The following is a 22,722-nucleotide window of genomic DNA, read 5'->3' as shown; positions in this document are numbered from 1 at the left end:
CAAATCCATAAGCAATGGTAACCGTACAGGATTAGATTATTTTTTTTTTTGTTTTATCCAAACTGATTAACACAGTTTGGATAAATGTCTTTCCACTAAAGCACCATGTTTCCAAACTAATGTTAATATGTCAGATGAATTCTATTCTAGTGAAAATGTACATTGTTTCTGAATGTTAATATCAAATATTCCAAAGTAGCAGTTATGAATCTGACTCATCTCAGTTAAATAAAACACTAACAATTTATATTTAGAGAATTTCAAAACTTAAAAGTACTTTAAGAGAATGTAAATATTCATTTAAATAAATTCTAACATATCAGTCTTAGAAACTAATCAACCAATTAAACAGAAATAACTGAAAATGAATAAAACTTTAAGCTGCATTGTTGTCATCATCAACATCATCTTATCTCATCCCTCTCCCAAGCTGTATATCTTATTTACTGCTGTGTTCCCTATAGTACACTTAATACATATGAGGCTAAATCAAAATGAGATTTTAAAAAAATTCTCTTTAAACAACCTACACTTATTAAGAGGGCAATAGTTAATTATGCAACACTTATAAAAATGAACATTATGCAAACATGAGAAAGCACTCAGTGGCAGGGAAAACACTTATATTAAGAGCAAAAGAAAAAATGTGCCACTGGCTGACACCCAACTCCATTTTCCTCCATTTTCTCCCTTATTAAAAGAACTCAGATTTTACTGGAGGTGGTCATGTGACCAACTAAGGGACTGATATGCAGCTAGGGAAGGCCAATGAGACAGCTAAACAACTGGCAAAAAGCTGAGGAGGATTTCATGAAAAGGTCATTAAAGAAAATGAACGCAGCTAGGAAGCACTGTTTTCCCCTTAGATTTTGGAATGCAAGATCCCGGAATGCAGGTAGGAAGAAATCCTGAAGGCAGAAACCATGAGCTGAAGATGACAGAGCAGAACAAAAGGAAGCTGGATCCCTGGTATCTCTGGAGCTGCTCTACCAGCTCTGGACTGCCTGTCTCAAGGCTTCTTCAACTGAGAGAAAAGACTGATAACGTGGACTATTTAAGAACAATTCTCATGTTACTTGGGATCTGTTTTATATGTAGCTAAACTAAATCTTATCTGATACAGTAGACTGGCAAAAAAAAAACTGCTTACATGTTACAATCACAAATATCTTTTAAATATATTTATATGGACCTTTTTAAATAGGAATAAGATTCTATTCTGAGTACCAATTGGTTATTGATGTTGTCACTGGTCATTTCCAGGTAATGAGATCAAGGATGATTAAGACCATCTTCACATTTCCTGTATTTTCCAAATTTTCCAGGAGCACACACCAATTTTTATAATTAAAAAGCCTCATTAAAGACTGTCCTTTTCACCCTCTAAAATGCACATAAGTATGTGTTTCCTCTAAACTACTTACCAATTTTGCCTTAATGGTACCAGAGTCAACACTTTGGCCAGTTTTAGCATGAAGCTGAAGCTGAATAGAGTGCAACTGTAAAAGTTGATCATGTACTTCTTTCTCCAATACAACTTTCTCTGCTTGGGTCTCTGTCAGTTCAGATTTCAGATCCACCAACTGTGCCTTAAAAACCATCAACAATAGCAGAAATTAACACAGCATTGTAAATCAACTATATCTGAATTTAAAAAATTAAAAAAATAAAACAGCAACAATAAAAAACATTATGTTTAGTTTTCTTTATTTTTGATTATATTATTCAAGAATGACACAGAGAGACTATTTGCAATGGGATGAACACTGGAAGACCACTATTTGACCAAGCTATAGGATATCCACCTAAACTGACATAAAATCAACAGTACAAGTAAGATATTTGAGTGGAAAGAAAACCCTACCATAAACAGTATCTCTTAATAACACAATAGGCTAGTTCCATTTTACTTTGCTCACTTTAAGAAGGCTTTTCACTGTTTCACTTTTATCTGCAAAGTTTATGAAAATACACAGGTATGGGATGATTCATCATCCTATTGAGATAACATGTGCTATAGTCATTTACTAACATTAATAGTATGTTACAGGAGATGCTGAAGCTCCGATACTGTGACCACCTGATGCTAACAGTCGACTCACTAGAAAAGACCCTGATGCTGGGAAAGACTGGGGCAAAAGGAGAAAAGGGTGGAAGAGGATGAGATGATTGGATAGCATCACTGACTCAATGCACAGAGACTGAGGAAACTCTATGAAGTGATGGACAAGGAAGCCTGGCATGCTGCAGTCCATGGGGTCACAAAGAGCTGGACACAACTTAAGTGACTGAACACCAACCAGTCACCAATCAGTGGAGAGCCCAATCAGTGGTGCCGCCTTCACCTCAGTGAATAGTGGTTCAAATCAGCCTAACCACCATCTAGCAGTTATTTTAGGTGCTTCCATACAAACTACTGAGCTACAGTGGGTCCAAAGACCAGAGTTAACTGCAAGCTAGAGTTAACTGTTACAGCGTAGCAGAACCACTCATCAGAACCACTTAGCTATTCAATCTGAAGTTTTCCATTTTTCACAACTGATACATTGTTTTACAATAGCACACAGGATATATCCCTTGTGTGTGTTTGATCTTTCCAGCTTACAAGTAGATGAAAGACCAAGGCAAGGCCTTAGTTTTCTACTTAACATAAATTTTACCACTAAGCATCTCAAAAGCCAAGAAACATGCTGGCCCAATGAGTTAAAACGGTGGAGAATACTTTCTAAATTATAGGTGATACTTACTTATGCCCTTGAGAAACTTTCTTATCAACTGAGGTAATAAATATGCATTTGAACCAATCAAAAAAAAAATGTGGCAAGTTATAGATATATTTAGAATTGGTCAGGTCCTCAGGAATTCAAAGTAAAGGAAGGTTTAAAGAAGGTTAGTGAGGAAAAGTGAGCTTTGAAGGGCTCTGAAGTTAAAGGACAACAACAAAATAGAAGCAATAAAGCAGACAAGAGATGAGAAGACCAGCAAGGACAGACCAAGACTAGAAGCAACACAGGTAAATTCCCTGAGCACAGAGACCGGAGGACAGGGGTCTGCTTCAGTCTCCCAACTGCACCAACTGGTGCCTAGTATATAGAAGATGCCCAGGAAGTATCTTTAAGTTGAAACAAATTCTAATACTAGCCTTGTGATTTCACATAAATCATTCTGCCTCAAGTTTCCTTGGTTTTAAAATTGTATAGTATCCACTAGGTATAAATAAATAAGATACAGGATATAATATAGAACAACAAGGAATATACACAATATTCTAACTTTAAATGGAGTATATAATCTATAAAAATGTCAAATTGCTATGGAATAATCTGAAATTGATATAAATCAACTATACTTCAATAGAATTTTTAAGTAAATATAACAGGAATAATACCCATGCTTTGACTATTTTCATATTATTAAGCGTATATATGAAAGCACTTATTAGAATATGAAGACGTTATCAGCAAGATTAAGACTATTGAGTGGACTGTACACGAAAGACTGGACAAGGCTGGAGAGGAAAGCAAGGCTAGATACAACGAATGGCTTTGACTGATAAACCAAAACTGAGACTGAATCTGACAGGAAATCACTACATGTTCCCAATGACATTTTGTTTTTGTTTTTAATAGCATTTTGAGATATAATCCACATAAAATTCACTTTTTAAAAGTGTACAATTCAGTGATTTTTAGTATAATCACAGAATTATGCAGCCATCAACACCATATAACCCTGGAACATTTTCTCTCAGTGACATTTCAGCCACATGATATTTGTAGGTAGGAGGTGAAGACAGGGACACAAGCAATATCCTACACAGATTTATATGGAATACAGTTCTAATGAGTATATACCTAGGAAGGAAACTTTTGGGTTACAGAGTATAACTGTGTTAAACCTCAGCGGAAAAGGCCAGGTTTCCAAATGACTGTAGCAACTGACATGCCTCCCACGTATGATAGTTTCAGAACCTTGCCTTCATTTGGTGTTGTCAGTCTTCTTAATTTTAGCCATTCTGGGAGGAATGTAGTGGCATTTCATTGTGGTTTTAATGAAAACTTCTTGATTACTGCCACAGAAGCTGAACCACTTTATATTCCTACCAGCAATAAATGAGGGTTTGTTGACAGAAGTTTTGCATATATGTTTTGTCTCATGCTTCTCCAGGGCTTCCCTTGCAACAGTTGGTAAAGAATCCCTGGGTTGGGAAGATCCCCTGGAGAAGGAAACAGCTACTCACTCCAGTGCTCTGGCCTGGAGAATTCCAGGGACTGTATAGTCCACGGGGTCACAAAGAGTTGGACACAACTGAGTGACTTTCACATGCTTCTTCAGGGTCTCTAATTATACTAATATGAATTACTCTTTCCCTATCTTTTATATCCACAATTTCCTCTTAAATTCTTTTTGTTTTCCTCTTGCTATACTTACTGTATTGCCTATTTTTTTTTATGTTCCTTCCAAATTAGGCTCCATTCTAAAATAATTTTCCCCCAAAGTTCCGCAAGTATTCTTTTTATTACTTTATTTCTGAGTTTTCCTGTTTCTGAATCATTCTGGTCTATTCATAGGTGAATTAACATTATTAATTTCCTTTAGTTTATATTTTACAGTTTCCAATTGATTTGTAGCCTTATCTAACATGCTTTCATTGTCTCTTGTCATATTATTCTATTTATTTCTATCTTTTTTGCATATAGTACATTTATATGGGGTTTACAGAAAATCCTTTTCTGTTACTCATGTTGAAATGAAATGGGTTTTCATATAGCACCTGTCAGGGAGGAGACTTCCATGTGGGGGTTTAAGGTGAGCATGGGTAGCTTTCCTAGCTTCAGGTTAGTGGGCTACCTCCCCTGGTCTTAAAGTGAACTTAAAACCATGGCCTCTGTAGCCAGAACCACTGTTTTGAAATCAGACACCTATATATGTATTCCATCCCTAACTTGAATATAAACTCTCCTCCCTTCAGACTTCATGTTTCTGCCCAGCACAAACAGGATTCTGTTTTTTAGCAATGTTTCTTTACAATTGGACCGTCTTTCTCAAAAGCGGTTTGTGTTAGAAATTTCTGAGATTCTTTGAGTCCAGCCCAGTACTCTGTAATCTTCTTCCTGCAGCTTCTTTGTGTGTGCCCGTGGTTGTTTTGCATTCCTCTGCAATCTGGAGGCAGTTTTGCCAGTTGTTCTCAGGCCCTCTGCTCAAGTTTCCCATCCAAAGGGATGTCTTCTCCTTTGGGGCTCTGTTAGTGACTTCTGTGTCTGGGTCCCCTTGCTATTCATTCCTTCCGCCACACAGGTGCTCAGTCACATGATTTGTGTGGGTCCTGCTGCCTCAACCCATCCATGTTCTGGGGCTTATGAAGACACCCTCTCTTCATCTAGTTTTGCTTAAGAGGCTATGACTGGATTTTTTTCATAATTCTAGTTCTTCTGTTTTTACAAAAGATGTTTTAAAATTTAAAACTTAATCCATTGCGATCTTTCTCAGACCAGAAATCTTTATCTTACATTTTCAATGCAACAGAAAAGCTGTGATAGGCTAGATCAGTACTGCCTAAGATAGTTAATATGAACCACATGTGTAATTTAAATTTTTCCAGTAACCACATTTAGAAAAGTAACATTAAACATGTGAAATAAATTTTTATAATATAAACCTAAAGGTTTAATCAGATTTACAGTCAGCTTTCTGTATCTATGCATTCTGCATCTACAGATTCAACCAATTGTGTATCAAAAATATTTGCTGGGGAAGGGGGCAGGGGGAAACTTCAGAAAGTTCCAAAAAGTAAAACTTAATTTGCTTCATGCTGGCAACTATTTACATAGCATTCACATTGTATTAGGTATTATAGGTTAACTTAGAAATGATTTAAAATACATGGGAAGATGTGCACTGCTTATATGCAAATACTGCAACATTTTATATAGGAGACTTTAGCATCAATGGATTCTGGCACCTGCAGGGGAGGGCTGGGGAGGACTGGAACCATCCCCTACAAATACTGATGAATCAGTTCAGTTCAATTCAGTTCAGTTGCTCAGTCGTGTCTGACTCTTTGCGACCCCAAGAATCGCAGCACGCCAGGCCTCCCTGTCCATCACCAACTCCCGGAGTTCACTCAGACTCACATCCATCAAGTCGGTGATGCCATCCAGCCATCTCATCCTCTGTCGTCCCCTTCTCCTCCTGCCCCCAATCCCTCCCAGCATCAGAGTCTTTTCCAATGAGTCAACTCTTTACATGAGGTGGCCAAAGTACTGGAGTTTCAGCTTTAGCATCATTCCTTCCAAAGAAATCCCAGGGCTGATCTGCTTTAGAATGGACTGGTTGGATCTCCTTGCAGTCCAAGGGACTCTCAAGAGTCTTCTCCAACAACACAGTTCAAAAGCATCAATTCTTCGGTGCTCAGCTTTCTTCATAACAGTACTTAAATGTTTGTGGCAAGAAGTACATTATGTGTTTCAACAGGTATGTATTGTCTGGTTTTCCTGTTATGATTTATGTTTCAAATAAAAAACCTCATTATTTATTAATAGCTGAGCAAAACTTCTGGCATTAATAAAGATACAAAGAGGCATAAGTGGTATTCATGAATTAATTTAGCAGGATATCTTGGGATACTGTGCATGCACGCTAAGTCACTTCAGTTGTGTCCAACTCTTTGCAACCTCATGGGACTGCAGCCTGCCAGGTTCCTCTCTCCATGGGGATGCTCCAGGCAAGAATACTGGAGTGGGCTGCCATGCCCTTCTCCAGGGGATCTTACCGACCCAGGGAAAGAACATGGGTCTCCTGCATCTCTTGCATTGGTTGGCGGATTCTTTTCTTGCTGAGCCACTGGGGAAGCCCTAGGTTAGCAGATTAATATTCAGAAGACCTCCATACTACCCTGTTGTTCCTGTAGTATGGAGGTCTCTTGAAAGTGGCCTACTATAAACAGGAACACTCATTAAATGAAATAATTTCTCAAGAGACTGCTCAACTTTAAAAAAATGAAGGAAAAATTCTTTACAAAGCAAGGATGCAGTAACAAAATTCAAAGCTCAAGTTAATTTTTTTGAAACAGAGTGTTTCAAATTTACTCTAAATTTAGTAATATTTGAATAAGTCTTGTCTATGATATAAGCATTTTAGCTGCTAAGAAAAATTAGTGATACATTTTATGTGAAGATTATAAATTTCCATATTTTATTCAATGGCTACCCTCCTAATACAACAGGATTTTATAATCAAAGAGATCTTAGAGAACATAAAGACTACGATTATGATGATTACTATTTAGATAACAAAACCAACGCCTATCAAAACTGATTTTCTTTCTATGGCTATCCGAACAGTGGTAGAACAGCCCTTTGAACCCAATCCTTACTCCTGGGGTAAGGAAGCAGATGTGTTATCAAGCAGTTAGCTGTAAGGAAAAAATGTTTCTACTGCTACAATACCTGTTTAACTTACTAACAATATTCAGTTACCACAAAACAAGCATTTACCTACCATATGGCAGGTGTACATGTACCACGTGTCATTTGTAATTCTCATCATCATTCTTTCTCTCTCTTTTTTAATAGTTAAGGAAACTGGAAATCAGAGTTTAAGCAATTTGCCGAAGATCACACAGCTAGTAAATAAGACTCAAAACTAGCTTGACCATAAAAAAACACCCGAGCATCTTTCACATCACTAACCTTGGCCATGCAATAACCAGGAAAGAATGAAAATTAAAAAATATTTGATTTCAACCTTCAACTCTTCCATTTCTACACTGATATCTAAAAAAGTCTTTTAAAAAGCAAAATCAAAACCAGTTATATGTAAGACTACCTTACATATAGACTTTATTTGGGATTCATTCTTTTCACTTTCTACATCTGATTTTGGACTCATTTGTGGGAGAAAAAAAAAAGCTGACCATCAGGATATTCTTTCCCTAGAACTCATAAAGAACAAAAAGACTTCACTCTAGGAGGATCTCTAAGCCTTAGGTCCTTGACTTTCACTTAAAGGTCATTAAATCAACCAATGGTGAGATTTTCTAAGGCAGTGATTCTCAAATATAGTCCCTGGATCTCCATCATCAGCTAGAATGGAGTGGGGAGATGTATGAGCATTCTGGGCATATTTTGCAACATAGGAATGCAGTATTCTCAGGAATGAAAAAGACAGAAAGACAGGGTACCTAAATAACTTAGGATTTTTTTAGGATTATCATTACCATTCATTTGTATATGTAGTCATTACTATTCTATTTCTTACCTCAAATTCTTTTCCATCAAGTTAATTCCTTTCTAATTCTTAACTACTGGATTCCATTCTGTGGCACCAAAAATCGAAGCAATTTTTTATTCAGAGTTTCCTATTATTTCACACTGTCTAGACTTTAATCCTCTGTCCACACAATTTTGTAAAAATGTACAACAGCTGTACTTTTCCTTTCTAGACGTAGGCTAGTTTCTATTTAACTGTCTTATGGATAAAAAAGGCAATTACTTTACCTTAAGCATACCCCCAAATCTCCTGTTCTGGGAAGGATTAAACTAAGACAAGAAATTAGCAAATATCCAACAGCAGGGAACTTGGATCCAGGTCATTCATCACTTTGGGCATTTTGTACAGCTCTTTTGATAGAATTTTACAGAGTCTAAGCTAAGAATCTAAATTAAAAATCTGGTAAAACATTTTTATTTTGCACATGAAGCTTTGAGGTCCAAAGAGATTAGGTGAGTTGTCCTAAATTACAAACTGTATGGGATTAAAACTCAAGACCTCCTGACATCCTTTATAATTCTGGCAGTAATAGGAAAAATGGAAAGGAAGGAGTCCATGAGTTCCAAACGAGATCACATCCCAAATTTCAGAATTAGAGCTCTAAGCAAGAGACTACTCTGAACATACACCACGTAGCCAGCTTCACCCCCCAAACATCCAGATGCATGTGCACACACACATACACAAACACACGTGTAGGCACTGACAGGCATGCACACAAAAGCACACACACTCAGAGTGGTTCTTTGTAAGAATTACAAAGAAAACAGTTGACTTCAAATAGCAATTTGACTGTTATGAACCATAGCATACAAAGCTGCTGATAAAGACATTTCCCTGCAAACGCTTCTATACTTTTGTTTTAAAATACATGTATAAAATGTAATTACATCAGTAAAAAGAAACAATTATGCTTTTAAATGCATATTTTTACTATTTGGAAATGCAATTTAGGATGAAAGTACAGATTGGAATTTAAATCTCTAGCAATAACACCATTTAATGTCAATATCTAAAATTTATCATCTATACCCACCTACTTTCCTCAAAGGTTTTAAAGCTCATAAGATCAATCAAACAAATGTAAAAAATAAAAACCATACACTGATGGTGGTATATGACTGGTAAAGATAAAAGCCTTACTACAGTTTATTGAGTATTAAATATTGAGCTTCTTATTAATAGGAGAAACTTTACAGATTATATAACTTTCCTTGCCTCATTTAAACAAACAATGCTATTTTGTTTGTAAGACTGTCTTTTTCCCCCCCAGGGTCTAAACTTTTAAAAGAATCTATCATTCTTTATACAAAAGGTCATAAGCTACCTGCCAGACAAGAGCATCATTGCTTCACATAGCCGTTTCCCCTCTGTGACAAGAATCGAGGGAATAATGTTACTAATGAAAGCATTTTGATCCATTCTCTTTCTTTTCTTCTACTTCTTCAAAAAAGCTGAACAAAGTATTACAGCTCATTTAATTTAACCCACACCTTTATAAAGACTCTTTCTCTATTTTCTCTTTTCTTCCTGTGACCAGGATTCTTGGCGCTGCTCTAATATCCAAGATTATAAAAAGCCAATGAGTCCTGTTTTAAAGCAAAGACTGTGACCAAACAGAAAATATATTCAAAGGTTAAACATGAAGATCTGTTAACTCAAGATAGGAAATAATATTCTCTTTTTTAATTATATATCAGCTCTTGAAATAGTATGTTCATTTGGCTTATGAAAGTTCTGTGAGAAAACTCTACCTCTCTGCTGCAATTTCCAATCCAAGCATAAAGACCACTAACTTCATCTGTCATCATTTCTCCCCAAAGTATTCTACAGCTATTTTTAGTTTCCCACATCATCACACATTTATTCAACAAGTATTTATTAAGCACCAATATATGCCAGGCAGTGGGCTAGGCCCAAGGGATACACTGCTAGATGAGACAAACGTGGATCCTGCCGTTCAAAGCTTCAGTGGCCTTGCGCAGGAGGCGGCTCATACAGAAAATGAATGACATATATAATAGCATTAACCATGTGCCAGGCACTGGTGTGAACAAACTCATGTTTTAATTGTCCTAATCCTCACAATAATCCTCAAAGATACTTTTTTGTATGAAGGGAAGTGAAGCAGAGAGATTAGGTAACTTGTCCAAGGTCATTACAAAGTCAGTAGCAATTTACATAATTAAAAGCCATAATAAGCTGTCTGAAAGGAGCTAAACAAAGACAATTAGTGGGGTGGGAGTGTATGGCTATCCTTCTGGGAACACTTCTGGGAACAGCTGCAGTTATTATAAGAGCAGCAGTTCTCACTGGTCTGTGTGACCATTTCAGAGCCAAAACTATTTTCATAATAATAAAGTATGATTTGCCTTTTTCATTGTGTTGACATTTATTCCAAAGATGTTAAAGCAATAATGACTAGAAGGCTGACAACACGTCAAGACAGCGGCACCAAACTACCAGTAGTCAATGAATGCTTCACTAACAGGCACTCCCAGTACAAAACAAAAAGCATTTCAGAATGTCCCAATAAAGCAGCAAAATTATCAATTTCTAAAAATCTCAACCCTTGAGTAAGTTTTTAATGTTCTGTGGGATGAAATGGGAAGCATGCATAAAGCATCCCTGATGCTTCCCTGATGGCTCAAATGGTACAGAGACTTGGGTTCAATCCCTGGGTCGGGAAGATCCCCTGGAGGAGAGAACGGCAACCCACTCCAGCATTCTTGCCTGGAAAATTTCGACAGAGGAGCCTGGTAGGCTACAGTCCACGGAGTTGCACAGAGTCAGACACGATTGAGCAACTAAAACCTGCCTTTTCATTTTCAGTTTGCTGCACGTCAAACTATGTTTTCTCAAGAAAAAGCACTTATGCAACTGCTTGAGTTGCAAAGCTGAACACTTTTTTCTTGGAACATCATTTTTATTTGAAAGAAGAACAAACTGTGGTTATTAAGACTGATATATCTGGCAGACATGTTCTTAAAGATAAATAAAGTGAATCTGTTATTCCAAGGAAAACAACTGACAGCATTTGTTGCCAATGGTAAAAATTTACACTTTCAAGTGAAAATTAGAATTCTGGAAAATCTGAATCCAGCACCATAAACCTGACAGCTTCCCAATATTTAAATATTTCTCATGTGATTGGAGATATTAACAAATGTGATTTTTTGATATTGTATTATGAGGTGTTTCCACATTTGGAAGAATCTGGATAACCCAGCAAACCAATGTTTGCAAAATGACCACACACAATGTTAAAATCATGCCTTGGTAAAAGATTCATTCAAAGGCTATAAAGACAGACCAATGTATTTTAATGTGACGGTATATAAAAAGTTCACTGACAGATTCATACTCCACATTGTAACTAACCTTTAAGTAATTACCTTTTACTATCAAAGAATATCCACAATTATCTGAAATAGCTATTAAAATACTGCTCCCTTATCGAAGTACTTATCTCTGTGAGGTCAAATTTTCTTTCTATAACCAAAACCACATATCACAACTGTCTGAATGTAAAAGGGAATACAAGAGTCCAGCTATCTATTGAGACAGATTTTTTTTAATGTAAAACAATGCTACTCATAATTTGCGGGGAAGTATAGTTATTTTAATTAATAATTATATTAACACACAATGGGTTTACTGTTGCTATTTTTTAAATATATACATTTTATTGAAGTATAGTTGACTTACAATGTTTCACATGCACAGCAAGATTATACATATACATATGTATATATAGTTATACACATACACAAATATTATTTTTGAAATTATTTCCATTATAGGTTATTACAAGATGTTGACTAGTTCCCTGTGCTATATACTGTTGCTACTTTTAACTCATATAATACTGGGTTGGCCAAAAGGTTCATTCAGGAAACACTGAATGAATCTTTTCAGTTCTGTTCAGTTCAGTTGCTCAGTCATGTCTGGCTCTTTCCGACCCCATAGACTGCAGCATGCCAGGCTTCCCTGTCCATCATCAACTCCTGGAGCTTGCTCAAACTCATGTCCATCAAGTCAGTAATGCCATCCAACCGTCTCATCTTCTGTTCTCCCTTTCTCCTCCTGCTTTCAATCTTTCTCACCATTAGGGTCTTCTCCAATGAGTTGGTTCTTTGCATCGGGTGGCCAAAATATTGGAGTTTCAGCTTCAACATCAGTCCTTCCAATGAATATTCGGGACTGATTTCCTGTAGGATTGACTAGTTTGATCTCCTTGCAGTCCAAGGGCCTCTTAAGAGTCTTCACCAACACTACAGTTCAAAAGCATCAATTCTTTAGTGCTCAGCTTTCTTTATGGTCCAACTCTCACATCCATACATGACTACTGGAAAAACCATAGCTTTGACTAGATGGACCTTTGTTGGCAAAGGAATGTCTCTGCTTTTTAATATGCTGTCTAGGTTGGTCATAACTTTTCTTCTAAGGAGCAAGCATCTTTTAATTTCATGGCTGCAGTCACCATCTGCAGTGATTTTGGAGCCCCCCAAAATAGGCTCTGTTTCCATTGTTTTCCCATCTATTACCATACAGTGATGGGAACAGATGCCATATCTTAGTTTTCTGAATGTTGAATTTTAAGCCAACTTTTTCACTCTCCCCTTTCACTTTCATCAAGAGGCTTTTTAGTTCTTCGCTTTCTGCCATAAGGGTGGTGTCATCTGCATATCTGAGGTTACTGATATTTTTCCTGGCAATCTTGATTCCAGCTTGATAAATCTTTTGGTCAACCCAATAATTATTTAGTTTTCTCAGTTTTAATTTCTAATACAGTAAATACCAGTAGATATAACCTGTATTTCTTTTTTTCATAAAAAGCTCTCTGAGGACCTTATAATTGTAGAATGTAAAGGAGTCCTGAGACCAAAAAGTTTAAGAATTATTGTTTTAATTTCTGAAAGGAGACCCATGTGGACTGGGCCATACAGAAAAAAAATCAGAAGAATGATAAGATATGACACTGGAGAGCTATCCAGAGATCAGATCACAGAGAGTTCATCAGTGATAAAGAGTCTGAATTAACTCAAAGTACAATTGAGGAATTTAAAACAGAATTATATGGTCATATTTATGTTTTTTAAAAGGCAGCTTTGTGTAATATGGGAGACAATGTGACTGAATTAGAGTTAGGGGATCTGAAATGGAAGAAAGTAGATAAATCTGTGGTGTATTTTTAAAAGTTAAAGTATTTTAAACCTCAAAATGAAGTTCTAAACAATACAAAAATGCTTTCAGTTTTCATTTTAACATAAATAATTCAGTTGCTCTATGATCAAACTGGAGGTGGAGTAAAGAGAATGAACCTACCCAATATATTAGAAACATTACCAGTACATTAAATCCATACTCAGTACTCTAATACAGTGATGTTTAAAGTTACTTTCAGTCAGTTTCAACTTGTTCTTAAAATGGAACACCATGAAATAGTAACTCAGAAATCATATCTTTGTGACTGATTCAGTCATTCAATAATGTGGTGGGCACCATCTTAGACACAATGGATAGCAGACTTGTCCAGAGAGACACCATCCCAGTTCTCAGGAAACCTGTATTACAGAACGATTACTGGTAATCTTTGAGGATTCATGGTAGAACAAAATGAAGTTGTTTCAAATGATTTACTCATTCAAATAAACATTTGTAGAGTATATACAGTGTGCCAGGATCTGGAGAAAAAAAAATGATAAGACGTGGATTCTGCCCTTGAGGATTTTACATTTAATAGAATGAGATTAAAAATACATTTCCAATTATGATGTGTTGTAAACACCTGTACAGAGGCATGTGTGATGTACCAATTCAAGAAGAAACAAAGGTAGTCAGAAAGAAGGGAATGCTGAATGGAGATCAGCTAATACACAGAGAAGGGAAAGGTCTGAGATATGAAAACCCCTAGCTGGTGAGCTATGGGGTCGCACAGAGTTGGACACAACTGAAGCGACTTAGGAGCAGCAGCAGGTGAGATACGGAGGCAAGCAGGTCAGAAAGGTTGATATTTAATGTGTGAGTTCCAAATTTCCAAAAATTGTCCCCTTTAAGGGGCCTATTCTGTAATCCACATATATAAGTCAATTTGATAACCACACTGAAAGGAATTATTTACTTTTCAATATGGTGTGGGAAGAACCATGGAGAGAAAAAACTACCAACCAATTTCCAGAAACCAAAATGGATTCACAAAGGGATACTGTTACCCTCAAAAGTCAGCTTTCACAAGCATTTGATAGTTCAGATAATTTCACCTACAACAAAATCTTGACCTTCAAGGAGCTTACTTGACAGAAGTAGAGAAATGTGGCAACCACTAGTTACAGCCCAATGTAACAAATCTTATAACAGCTTGAGTTTCAAGGTGTTAGTCATAAGGCTTGCTGGGTGAGGAAAGCCTTCAAAACAAATGGTGATGTAAGCGGTGTCTTGAAAGATGAGGGTGTTTGATCCTGTAGACAAAGGGGACAGAGAAGTTACTATACACAAAAGTCTATGCCAAAGTAGAGATGCCAAGAAAGAGCAAGCCTATTTAGAGAAAAGAAATTAGACCAGCTTTACTGAGGGACAAGCAGCTAACAAGGGGTGAGGAGAGATAAGGACTGACAGACTGGGCACTGACCAATGTGCCAGAGTATGAATTTTAGCCAGTTAAGTGATAATGTGCCTGCTAAGTCACTTCAGGCATGTCCAACTCTGTGCAGCCCTATGGACAGTAGCCTGCCAGGTTCCTCTGTCCATGGGGTTCTCTAGGCAAGAATACTGGAGTGGGTTGCCATTTCCTACTCCAGGGGATCTTCCCAACCCAGGGATCAATCTCACATCTCTTATGTCTCCTGCATTTACAGGTGAGTTCTTTACCACTAGTGCCGCGTGGGAAGCCCAGTAAGTGATAAGGAGGTATACAAAGAGTGTGACAGAGTCAGAGCTGGCTTTTTTGATATGAACCTTAATATGAATCACTTTAGAATGAATTTTGGCAACAAAAGGATGATTTGGAGGGGTTAAGAAGTAATTAGGAAACCACGTTGCTGTGTTGTGCTTAGTTGCTGAGTCATGTCCAATTCTGCGACCCCATGCACTGTAGCCCACCAGGCTCCTCTGTCCATGGGATTCTCCAGGCAAGAATACTGGAGTGGGTTGCCATGCCCTCCTACAGGGGATCTTCCCAACCCAGGGATTGAACCCAGGTCTTCCACAATGCAGGCGGATTTTTTATTGTCAGAGCCACCAGGGAAGCCCAGGAAACTATGTTGCTGCTGCTGCTGCTAAGTCACTTCAGTCGTGTCTGACTCTGTGTGACCCCATAGACAGCAGCCCACCAGGCTCCCCCATCCCTGGGATTCTCCAAGCAAGAATACTGGAGTGGGTTGCCATTTCCTTCTCCAATGCATGAAAGTAAAAAGTGAAAATGAAGTCGCTCAGTCGTGTCTGATTCAGCAACCCCATGGACTGCAGCCTACTAGGCTCCTCCACTCATGGGATTTTCCAGGCAAGAGTACTGGAGTGGGGTGCCATTGCCTTCTCCGGAAACTATGTTAGGAATATGCAAAAAAGGATAAAGTCGCCTAAATCCAACCCATTCTCTTTCCTGCCAGTCCTGCTCCGTCTTCTGGATTCCTTACTTCAGTGAATGGTATCAGTCTTCTACAGTTGTCATAACAAATTACCACAAACTAGGTGGCTTCAAAAAACAAAACTATTTTCTCACAGCTTAGGATGCAGGAGCCTGGAATCCAGGTACTGACAGGGCTCACGACTTCCGGAGACCCTGAAAGAAAAACTATCTCATGCCAGTCTCCTAATGCCGTGGCTGTTTGACTTGTATGCCTGTCCCTCTCTAATCTCTGACTCCATCCTCAAATAGCCTTCTTCTCTGAGTCTCTGTGCATCCTCTGAGGATAATCTGTCACAATCTGCTATGACCTTATCTCTATCCTTACATTAATTACATTTGCAAAGACCCTATTTCCAAATAAGGTCACATTCTGAGGCTCTGTGCATAGACATGAATTTGGGGGGAAGCACCATTCAAGCCACTGCAGGTATCAACCAATACATTTCCCAAGCAGAAATGGGATGTCACCCATAATCCTTTCCATCTACATGATTATCAAATATGGGTTATACTCCTTTAAAGATTATCTCCTCTTCTTCATCCCCAGTACCATTTTCATTTCAGTAACACTCTTGCGTGTATAGCAAACTTCCTGCTATGGCACTGAATGAATGCAATTATTACTCTCATTTCTATGTTTGTATACCTGGAGAAAGTCATACAACAGGGCAGACTGGTTGTACCATGAATTTATGGTAACTCTAAATTACCTCAGCACTGCCTGGCAGTCCTTCTATCTGACTGGCCAACTTGCTGTCACACTCTTTCATTACTATTTCAGATTTTGCTCACTCTCCTTGGGCTTTTACTTTCAACCACTTCCAGTTGTCGTCCCAGGCTGCTATTGTATACAGAATAAAGCCACCATCACACAAAACACTCCCTCCTGCTTCTGTGCTCATCATCTCTTCTTTCCCTTTAAGTGTAACAGCTGTCTTTGCAATATGACGTCAGTCTCTCGACCTGTATTCTGACCCTCATCTTCATTCAGAAAGCTTACTGCTACTGATAATCCCCCTCTTTTCCCTAGAATATCCAGATTTTCCCTCAGCTAGATGCTGCTCATTGGCTTGCAAACACGTTTAACTTTATTTTTCCATTAAAAAAAGTGAAAACAGTACGTCCCCTGAACTCCGCCATCCAGCCACACTCAACTGTTTCTGGTTGCTTTTCTCTCTACCTCCTTTCCCAACCAGAGATAAATGTGTTTTTGGAGCGATTGGTTTTTCGTATTCTGTAGTCCTGGGCCCCTTACTTAATCCCTGTAAAATGGGAATAATAAACCTACGCCACATGACTTGTGAGAAATAGGTGAATCAATATACATAGAAGACGTAGGACAGAGCTGGGCCCATAGTAACTGACCAACAGTTAGCAATATAGTCATTGCTGATAATATATCATATCCTTCCATTTATCCAGCCAACTAACATTGTGGAATCATCCTGAATTCCCTCATCCCTCTATTCCAACCCATCCCTGCTGCTGCTGCTAAGTCGCTTCAGTCGTGTCCGACTCTGTGCAACCCCATAGACGGCAGCCCACCAGGCTCCCCCGTCCCTGGGATTCTCCAGGCAAGAACACTGGAGTGGGTTGCCATTTCCTTCTCCAATGCATGAAAGTGAAAAGTGAAAGTGAAGTCGCTCAGTCGTGTCCAACTCTTAGCGACCCCATGGACTGCAGCCTACCAGGCTCCTCCGTCCATGGGATTTTCCAGGCAAGAGTACTGGAGTGGGGTGCCATTGCCATCCCTCTATTCCAACCCATCCCTAGGCTCTGTTTATTTTCACTTCTCAAATCTCTCTTGTTCTGAACACTTTCCTCTGTCTCTGTTATCCTACTCCCATCATCTCACATGGATCAGAATTAAGAGTCCCCAGTGGTTTTCTGCATTTATTCATTTTATTTCCACAAACTCTCTCCTTATCACAGCCAGACTGAACTATTCTAATTTCCTATCTGAGATTCCTAATCTCCTGAGATTACCACCTAATTTAAAATATTTCCCATTGTTATGATAAAGCCCTCAAATCTACTACATGGTCTAGAAAATCATAAAGATGTAGTCCCTATGTACTTGTGCAAACTTCTTTTGCCCTCTGCTTATAACACTTATCAACTCTCAGTTCTTCAAATGCATTAGCACTCACCTATCACCGCTGCTTTCCATTTCTTGCTCTCTCTACTGGAATGTTGAATGATACTCCTCTTTCTCTTGGCCTAATTAATTCTTACTCATCCTTTATGTTTTACCCAAATGGTCACTTCCTCAAAAGAAGCCTTCCTTGATCTCCCAGAACAGGTTCTCATTACTCTATGTTCCTCAAAGTTGGAATTTCACATTTATATAATAATTATTTCAACAAATTCCCCCAATAGAATCCAAGTTTCATAACAGTGACGACTATATCTATTTTTGCTCTCCATTGTATACTAAGTGCCCAACACAGCACATGGCACATAGCACTCAATAAGTATATATTGGATCAATATTAAACTTCAAGTTCAATGCTGCAAACAGTCCCACTGCTTGTTTAAAAACAAAATACTTCTGCACTAGTCTAGAATGCTGCCCAGTTTATCCAAGTATGGAACATGGCACTAGAAACTAAATATGAATGGCCTTGGGCAAAGGGAAATCAGTGTAGTAATTAGAGCAGGGATGGGGAATTCCCTGGTGGTCCAGTGGTTAGGATTTGGTGTTCTCACTGCCAGGGGCCTGGGTTTGATCCCTGGTCAGGGAACCAATATCCCTTGTAGACAAAAACAAACCAAAAAAAAAGAGCAAGGATGGACAAGTGAGAATGGGGGCAATATTTTTTGGTGGGGGGAAAGTTGGTTACTATTTTTGAAACCTACCATGTTATGGCACTACAATTGTTCATGAGCAGTTAAAAGCCAATGTTAAATAAACTACAATGAAACTGATGCACTTAAAAACAAAAGAACAAAAACAGAATAGCTTTAAAGCAGTAAAAGGACAGTATATCATTTCATTTTCAATGAAGCTCTAGATGGCTCTGGACAGTAAATCACTTTAAAAATGATACTGACTCAGCAACTGCTGAGGGAAAGGAGGATGTGAGAGAAGATGTGCTGTGTAGCTGTTATTTTAAAGAAGGGGTGAACAGGCAGAAAACCCTGTGTCAAGGCAGAGAGGTGAGTTTTCATAAAGCACAGGATGTTGCCCTTTGTTCTACTCCAACACCTCCTCCTGCTGCTACTATTACCACTACTACTGTCCCAACCAGGACCTGTGACTCCAGCACAGCTGTTCCCAAGTGGCTCACCATAGCAGGGATTCTCAAGCAGGTGGGAAGTATGAGAGAGACGTGAGTGATTAAAAATGGCACTACCTCAAAATATTCTGAATTCTTTGCCCTCCCCTTCCCCTCTCTCCAAATACAACTTAAGGAAAAAAGCGGTCATATAGATGCAATTTATATATTTCTTTTAAGTGCAACCTCTGATTTTTTTTTGTAGCAGAACCGTTTTCCTAACTACTATATTAATATTAAATTAACTACCTAAAGACAATAACTTAGCAGAAGAAGGGCAATTTAATCTAAGTTTATCTAAAATCTAAGATTTAATCTAATCAATTTAAATCTAAGTTACTCTTGGAGGTATCTGTTTCTTGATTATAAAAATATTTCATTACAGTAATATGCTTTAAGTATTAATTTCTAAAACCACCGAACTTTGGTGCACGTCTGGTGCACTATATCAGACCTTAAGCGACCTCAAATATTATGTCTTAATGTCCATATCCTTAAAGCAATAAAATGAATTTAATTCACTTACTAAAAAATGAAACAGGGCAAGAAAGTGTGAAATCTTTGCTAAAATTTCAAGATCTCAAAAGATTGCTAAAGGTACACAGGGCAACCTCTGAAATTCTGCAGATGATACAATGGCAGATCTACTTTGAAAGGCACTGCTGACAATGACTCTCCTCAGCAACACACAACTAATTCCATGAAAACTGTAGAAACTGTTAAACAGAGAAACAAGAGCCTTACAAAGAAGTCAACTGTAACTGAAAAAACACACAAACAACCCCTATTTTCTAAAATCTTCAAATTAAAAGCTTCAAGGATGGTAAAAAAAAAAAAAACATGCTCACATTGTGATGGGCTAGCATTTCTTGTTTTGAGAAATAAAGCCACCTTCTAAGCCAGGACATAGAATCAGAATACATAATTATGATTTTTGAAAAAGAAAATGCGTAATTTAATATAACTCTAAATACTCATTTAAAATATTTAAAGATGAAAAAACTGAGCATCACCTGCTCACAGAACAATCATTTCTCCAAAATTAGATTTTTAAAATCTGACATCAAAACATCAAAGTTTCTGTAAGTCACTTAAAAAATGAATTAGATTTTGTTTCATTTTTAAAAAACTTGTTTATTCTTAGTGTGTGTGTGTATACTCACTCAGTTGTGTCCAGCTTTTTGCGACCCTATGGACTGTAGCCTGCCAGGCTCTTCTGTCCTCAGTAAAAACTCTCAGTTTTATAGGATGAATAGCAAAAGCTACTAAAGACCATCAAATGCAATGTCACTACCTGAATAAATAATCATCTTCTAGAAACTACAGCTGAATCAAGAAATCAAGAGACATTTTCACAGATGTAGATGAATAAATGATTAGCTTTATGTCAACACTTCCAACCCTTTCAAAAAGGATAAAAGAAATTAACAGTTCTTTCAATGAAGAAGAGTCACAAAATCTCCCATATACAATTCTATGCTCATCAAAGATAAATTATACTACCTTTTTCATGACGGACAGGAAACAGAAAGAATGCTAACTAACTACTAAGCAAGGAGAGAATGCATTTCTGATATTCATATTGATCTGGATCCAGTGGGCACTCTCAATCATCACAACTGATAGTAATGATTTCTTAGGAAATCTAATGTCAAAGAGCTTTGCATATCATTTATTATCCTATTTTTATCCACTTTAAAATGAAAGACCCATTCTCTTATTTACATTATATAATTAAAAAATGCTCTTTATATAATAATGTTAATCTATCATGATTTCTAAATATCGTAAAAATGTGCTAATTTTCTGCAAAACATGGTAGGTTTTTTGGGAACTACTACTACTGCACTCACACCCACAACCAAGATGAGAGACTTAAGCAAATGATCGCTCTTCACATACTTTCAAAACTAAATCCAGACTTTGGGAAATGTAGTAAAGTACAGACACAACATCAATATTAGAAGTCATCTGAATAACTGTAGGGCGCTCTGGAGGTATCTGCCTGTAATTTAAGGACTAACTGTAAACTGAGACAGACATTGATCCTATCTTGTTTTTCCCTTTTTCCTAAGAGCTTTGATCAAACTCCCCTAAATAGTTCATGTAGGCAAGTAATAGCGCTGTCTGTGTGCAACAATGAAAACTGACCTGAAATAGTCCAAAATAATCAGGACTGGTGATATACAAACCTGCAATGTGAAAGTAGATCTAAAAACTCAAATGTTAAAAGGTGAGCTAAAATATTCTTATGACAGAGCACCTTTGAGCTTGTGTTAAGTCTTAGGCTTCTTAACGAAAAGGCACAAGTAGACAGGTGTAATTAGTTCCTGTTTCCTCCTCATAAAGATACCAGGAAGGTGGCTTTCAGGGCCCCAGGAGACCTACATGTCAACCTACACACCTATTCCTGCTCTCACCTAACGTCACTCTCTTCCTTCACACACACTCACTCTCTCGTCACATATGAAGCCCAGGTGCCCCAGTTGGCAGTTTTCACCGGTGTGTTAAATGAAGTCTGATGGCTGGAGCTGAATGCCACCGCCTCCAGGGCTCAAGGCTCACCTCTAGCTTGTGGTTGATTTGGGACACAGTCTGGGCTTTGTGGCAAAGCTGCGCAAAGCAGGAGCTCAGGCTGGTCATCTTCTGTCTCCCCTCATAAGTGATGTCCGCCTGGTCCGGATCAATCTCGCCCAGGAGCAGATCCACATCCACGAAGGCCTTGTCGAACTCCTTCTCCAGCACCTCCAGCCACCGGAACATAGATACTCCGCCAGGGGAGACCCCCACGGCGCAAGAGGCTCCCCCTGAGCCCCCTCCGGCCCCTGCCGGGCATGGACCGCCCGCCGACATGGCGCCGTCTAGGGCCTCCCCCGACTGCTGCTGACCCCGTCGTCCACCCCGCGAGAGGAACTGCTGGGACTGCGGGAAGCCCCGCGCACGCACGCTCCGTCCGTCCCCTCTCTTCCCCTCGCGTGGCTAACGCCGGCAACGAAGCCCCAGAGGGGCAAGAGCAGCAGAGCAGAGGCGGCAGCGGTGGCACACGGAAGACGCGGGCCGTCCCACCTCTCGGCCCGCCCCCGCCGCGCATGCGTAGAAAAGACCTAAGCAGACGCAGCCCGGAGGGACGAAATAGGCGGGGCTAGGGTGCGACCTTGGCCTATGAAAAGCCTCCGTTTGAGACCTGCCTGTCAACGGCCATATTGAGAACTGGCATACTCCAGCTTGAATCCCCGAGGCATGGAGACGCATGGTGTGGGGTTCCAAGTTGGAAAGGCCCGGAGAAGAGAAGGTGTCCACGTCGCAGAGGGGAACAGCTTCCACCCCTTTGACTTCATAGTGGGCAGGAACCGTTCTAAAGTAGTCCGACAAAGTTGCCGCGGTAACATTCTGTGGCAGGGAAGAGTGAGAAAGGGCCGTGTGAGCATGCGCAGTGGCCACGTTTTACCTTTTGCAGTCCAATTCCTGTTACGGGTGATATGGGTGGGGTGGGTGGACACACTAGCCCAAGCCTTAAATTCCGGACGGAAACTGCCTAGAACTGCT

At 38.8% G+C, this 22,722-nt stretch overlaps 1 protein-coding gene across 2 annotated transcripts in view; it reads right to left on the bottom strand.

Moving 5' to 3' along the window:
- The window catches only part of GOPC (golgi associated PDZ and coiled-coil motif containing), a 40,028-nt gene extending 17,768 nt beyond the window's left edge, over positions 1 to 22,260 (bottom strand). For both annotated transcript variants that reach the window (XM_019967153.2, XM_019967154.2), the window contains exons 1-2: positions 21,742 to 22,260; positions 1,425 to 1,589 (exon numbers count right to left, since the gene is read on the bottom strand). In XM_019967153.2, the coding sequence (XP_019822712.2) occupies positions 1,425 to 1,589; positions 21,742 to 22,029 (453 nt within the window). In that variant the 5' untranslated portion in view covers positions 22,030 to 22,260. The remainder of the gene's footprint in view (positions 1 to 1,424; positions 1,590 to 21,741) is intronic.
- Positions 22,261 to 22,722: the final 462 nt, after the last annotated feature.

This window comes from Bos indicus, chromosome 9 (assembly GCF_029378745.1).
Source record: "Bos indicus isolate NIAB-ARS_2022 breed Sahiwal x Tharparkar chromosome 9, NIAB-ARS_B.indTharparkar_mat_pri_1.0, whole genome shotgun sequence".
In the NCBI taxonomy this organism is placed as follows: Eukaryota; Metazoa; Chordata; class Mammalia; order Artiodactyla; family Bovidae; genus Bos; species Bos indicus.
This window is presented reverse-complemented; position numbering and strand designations above follow the sequence as displayed.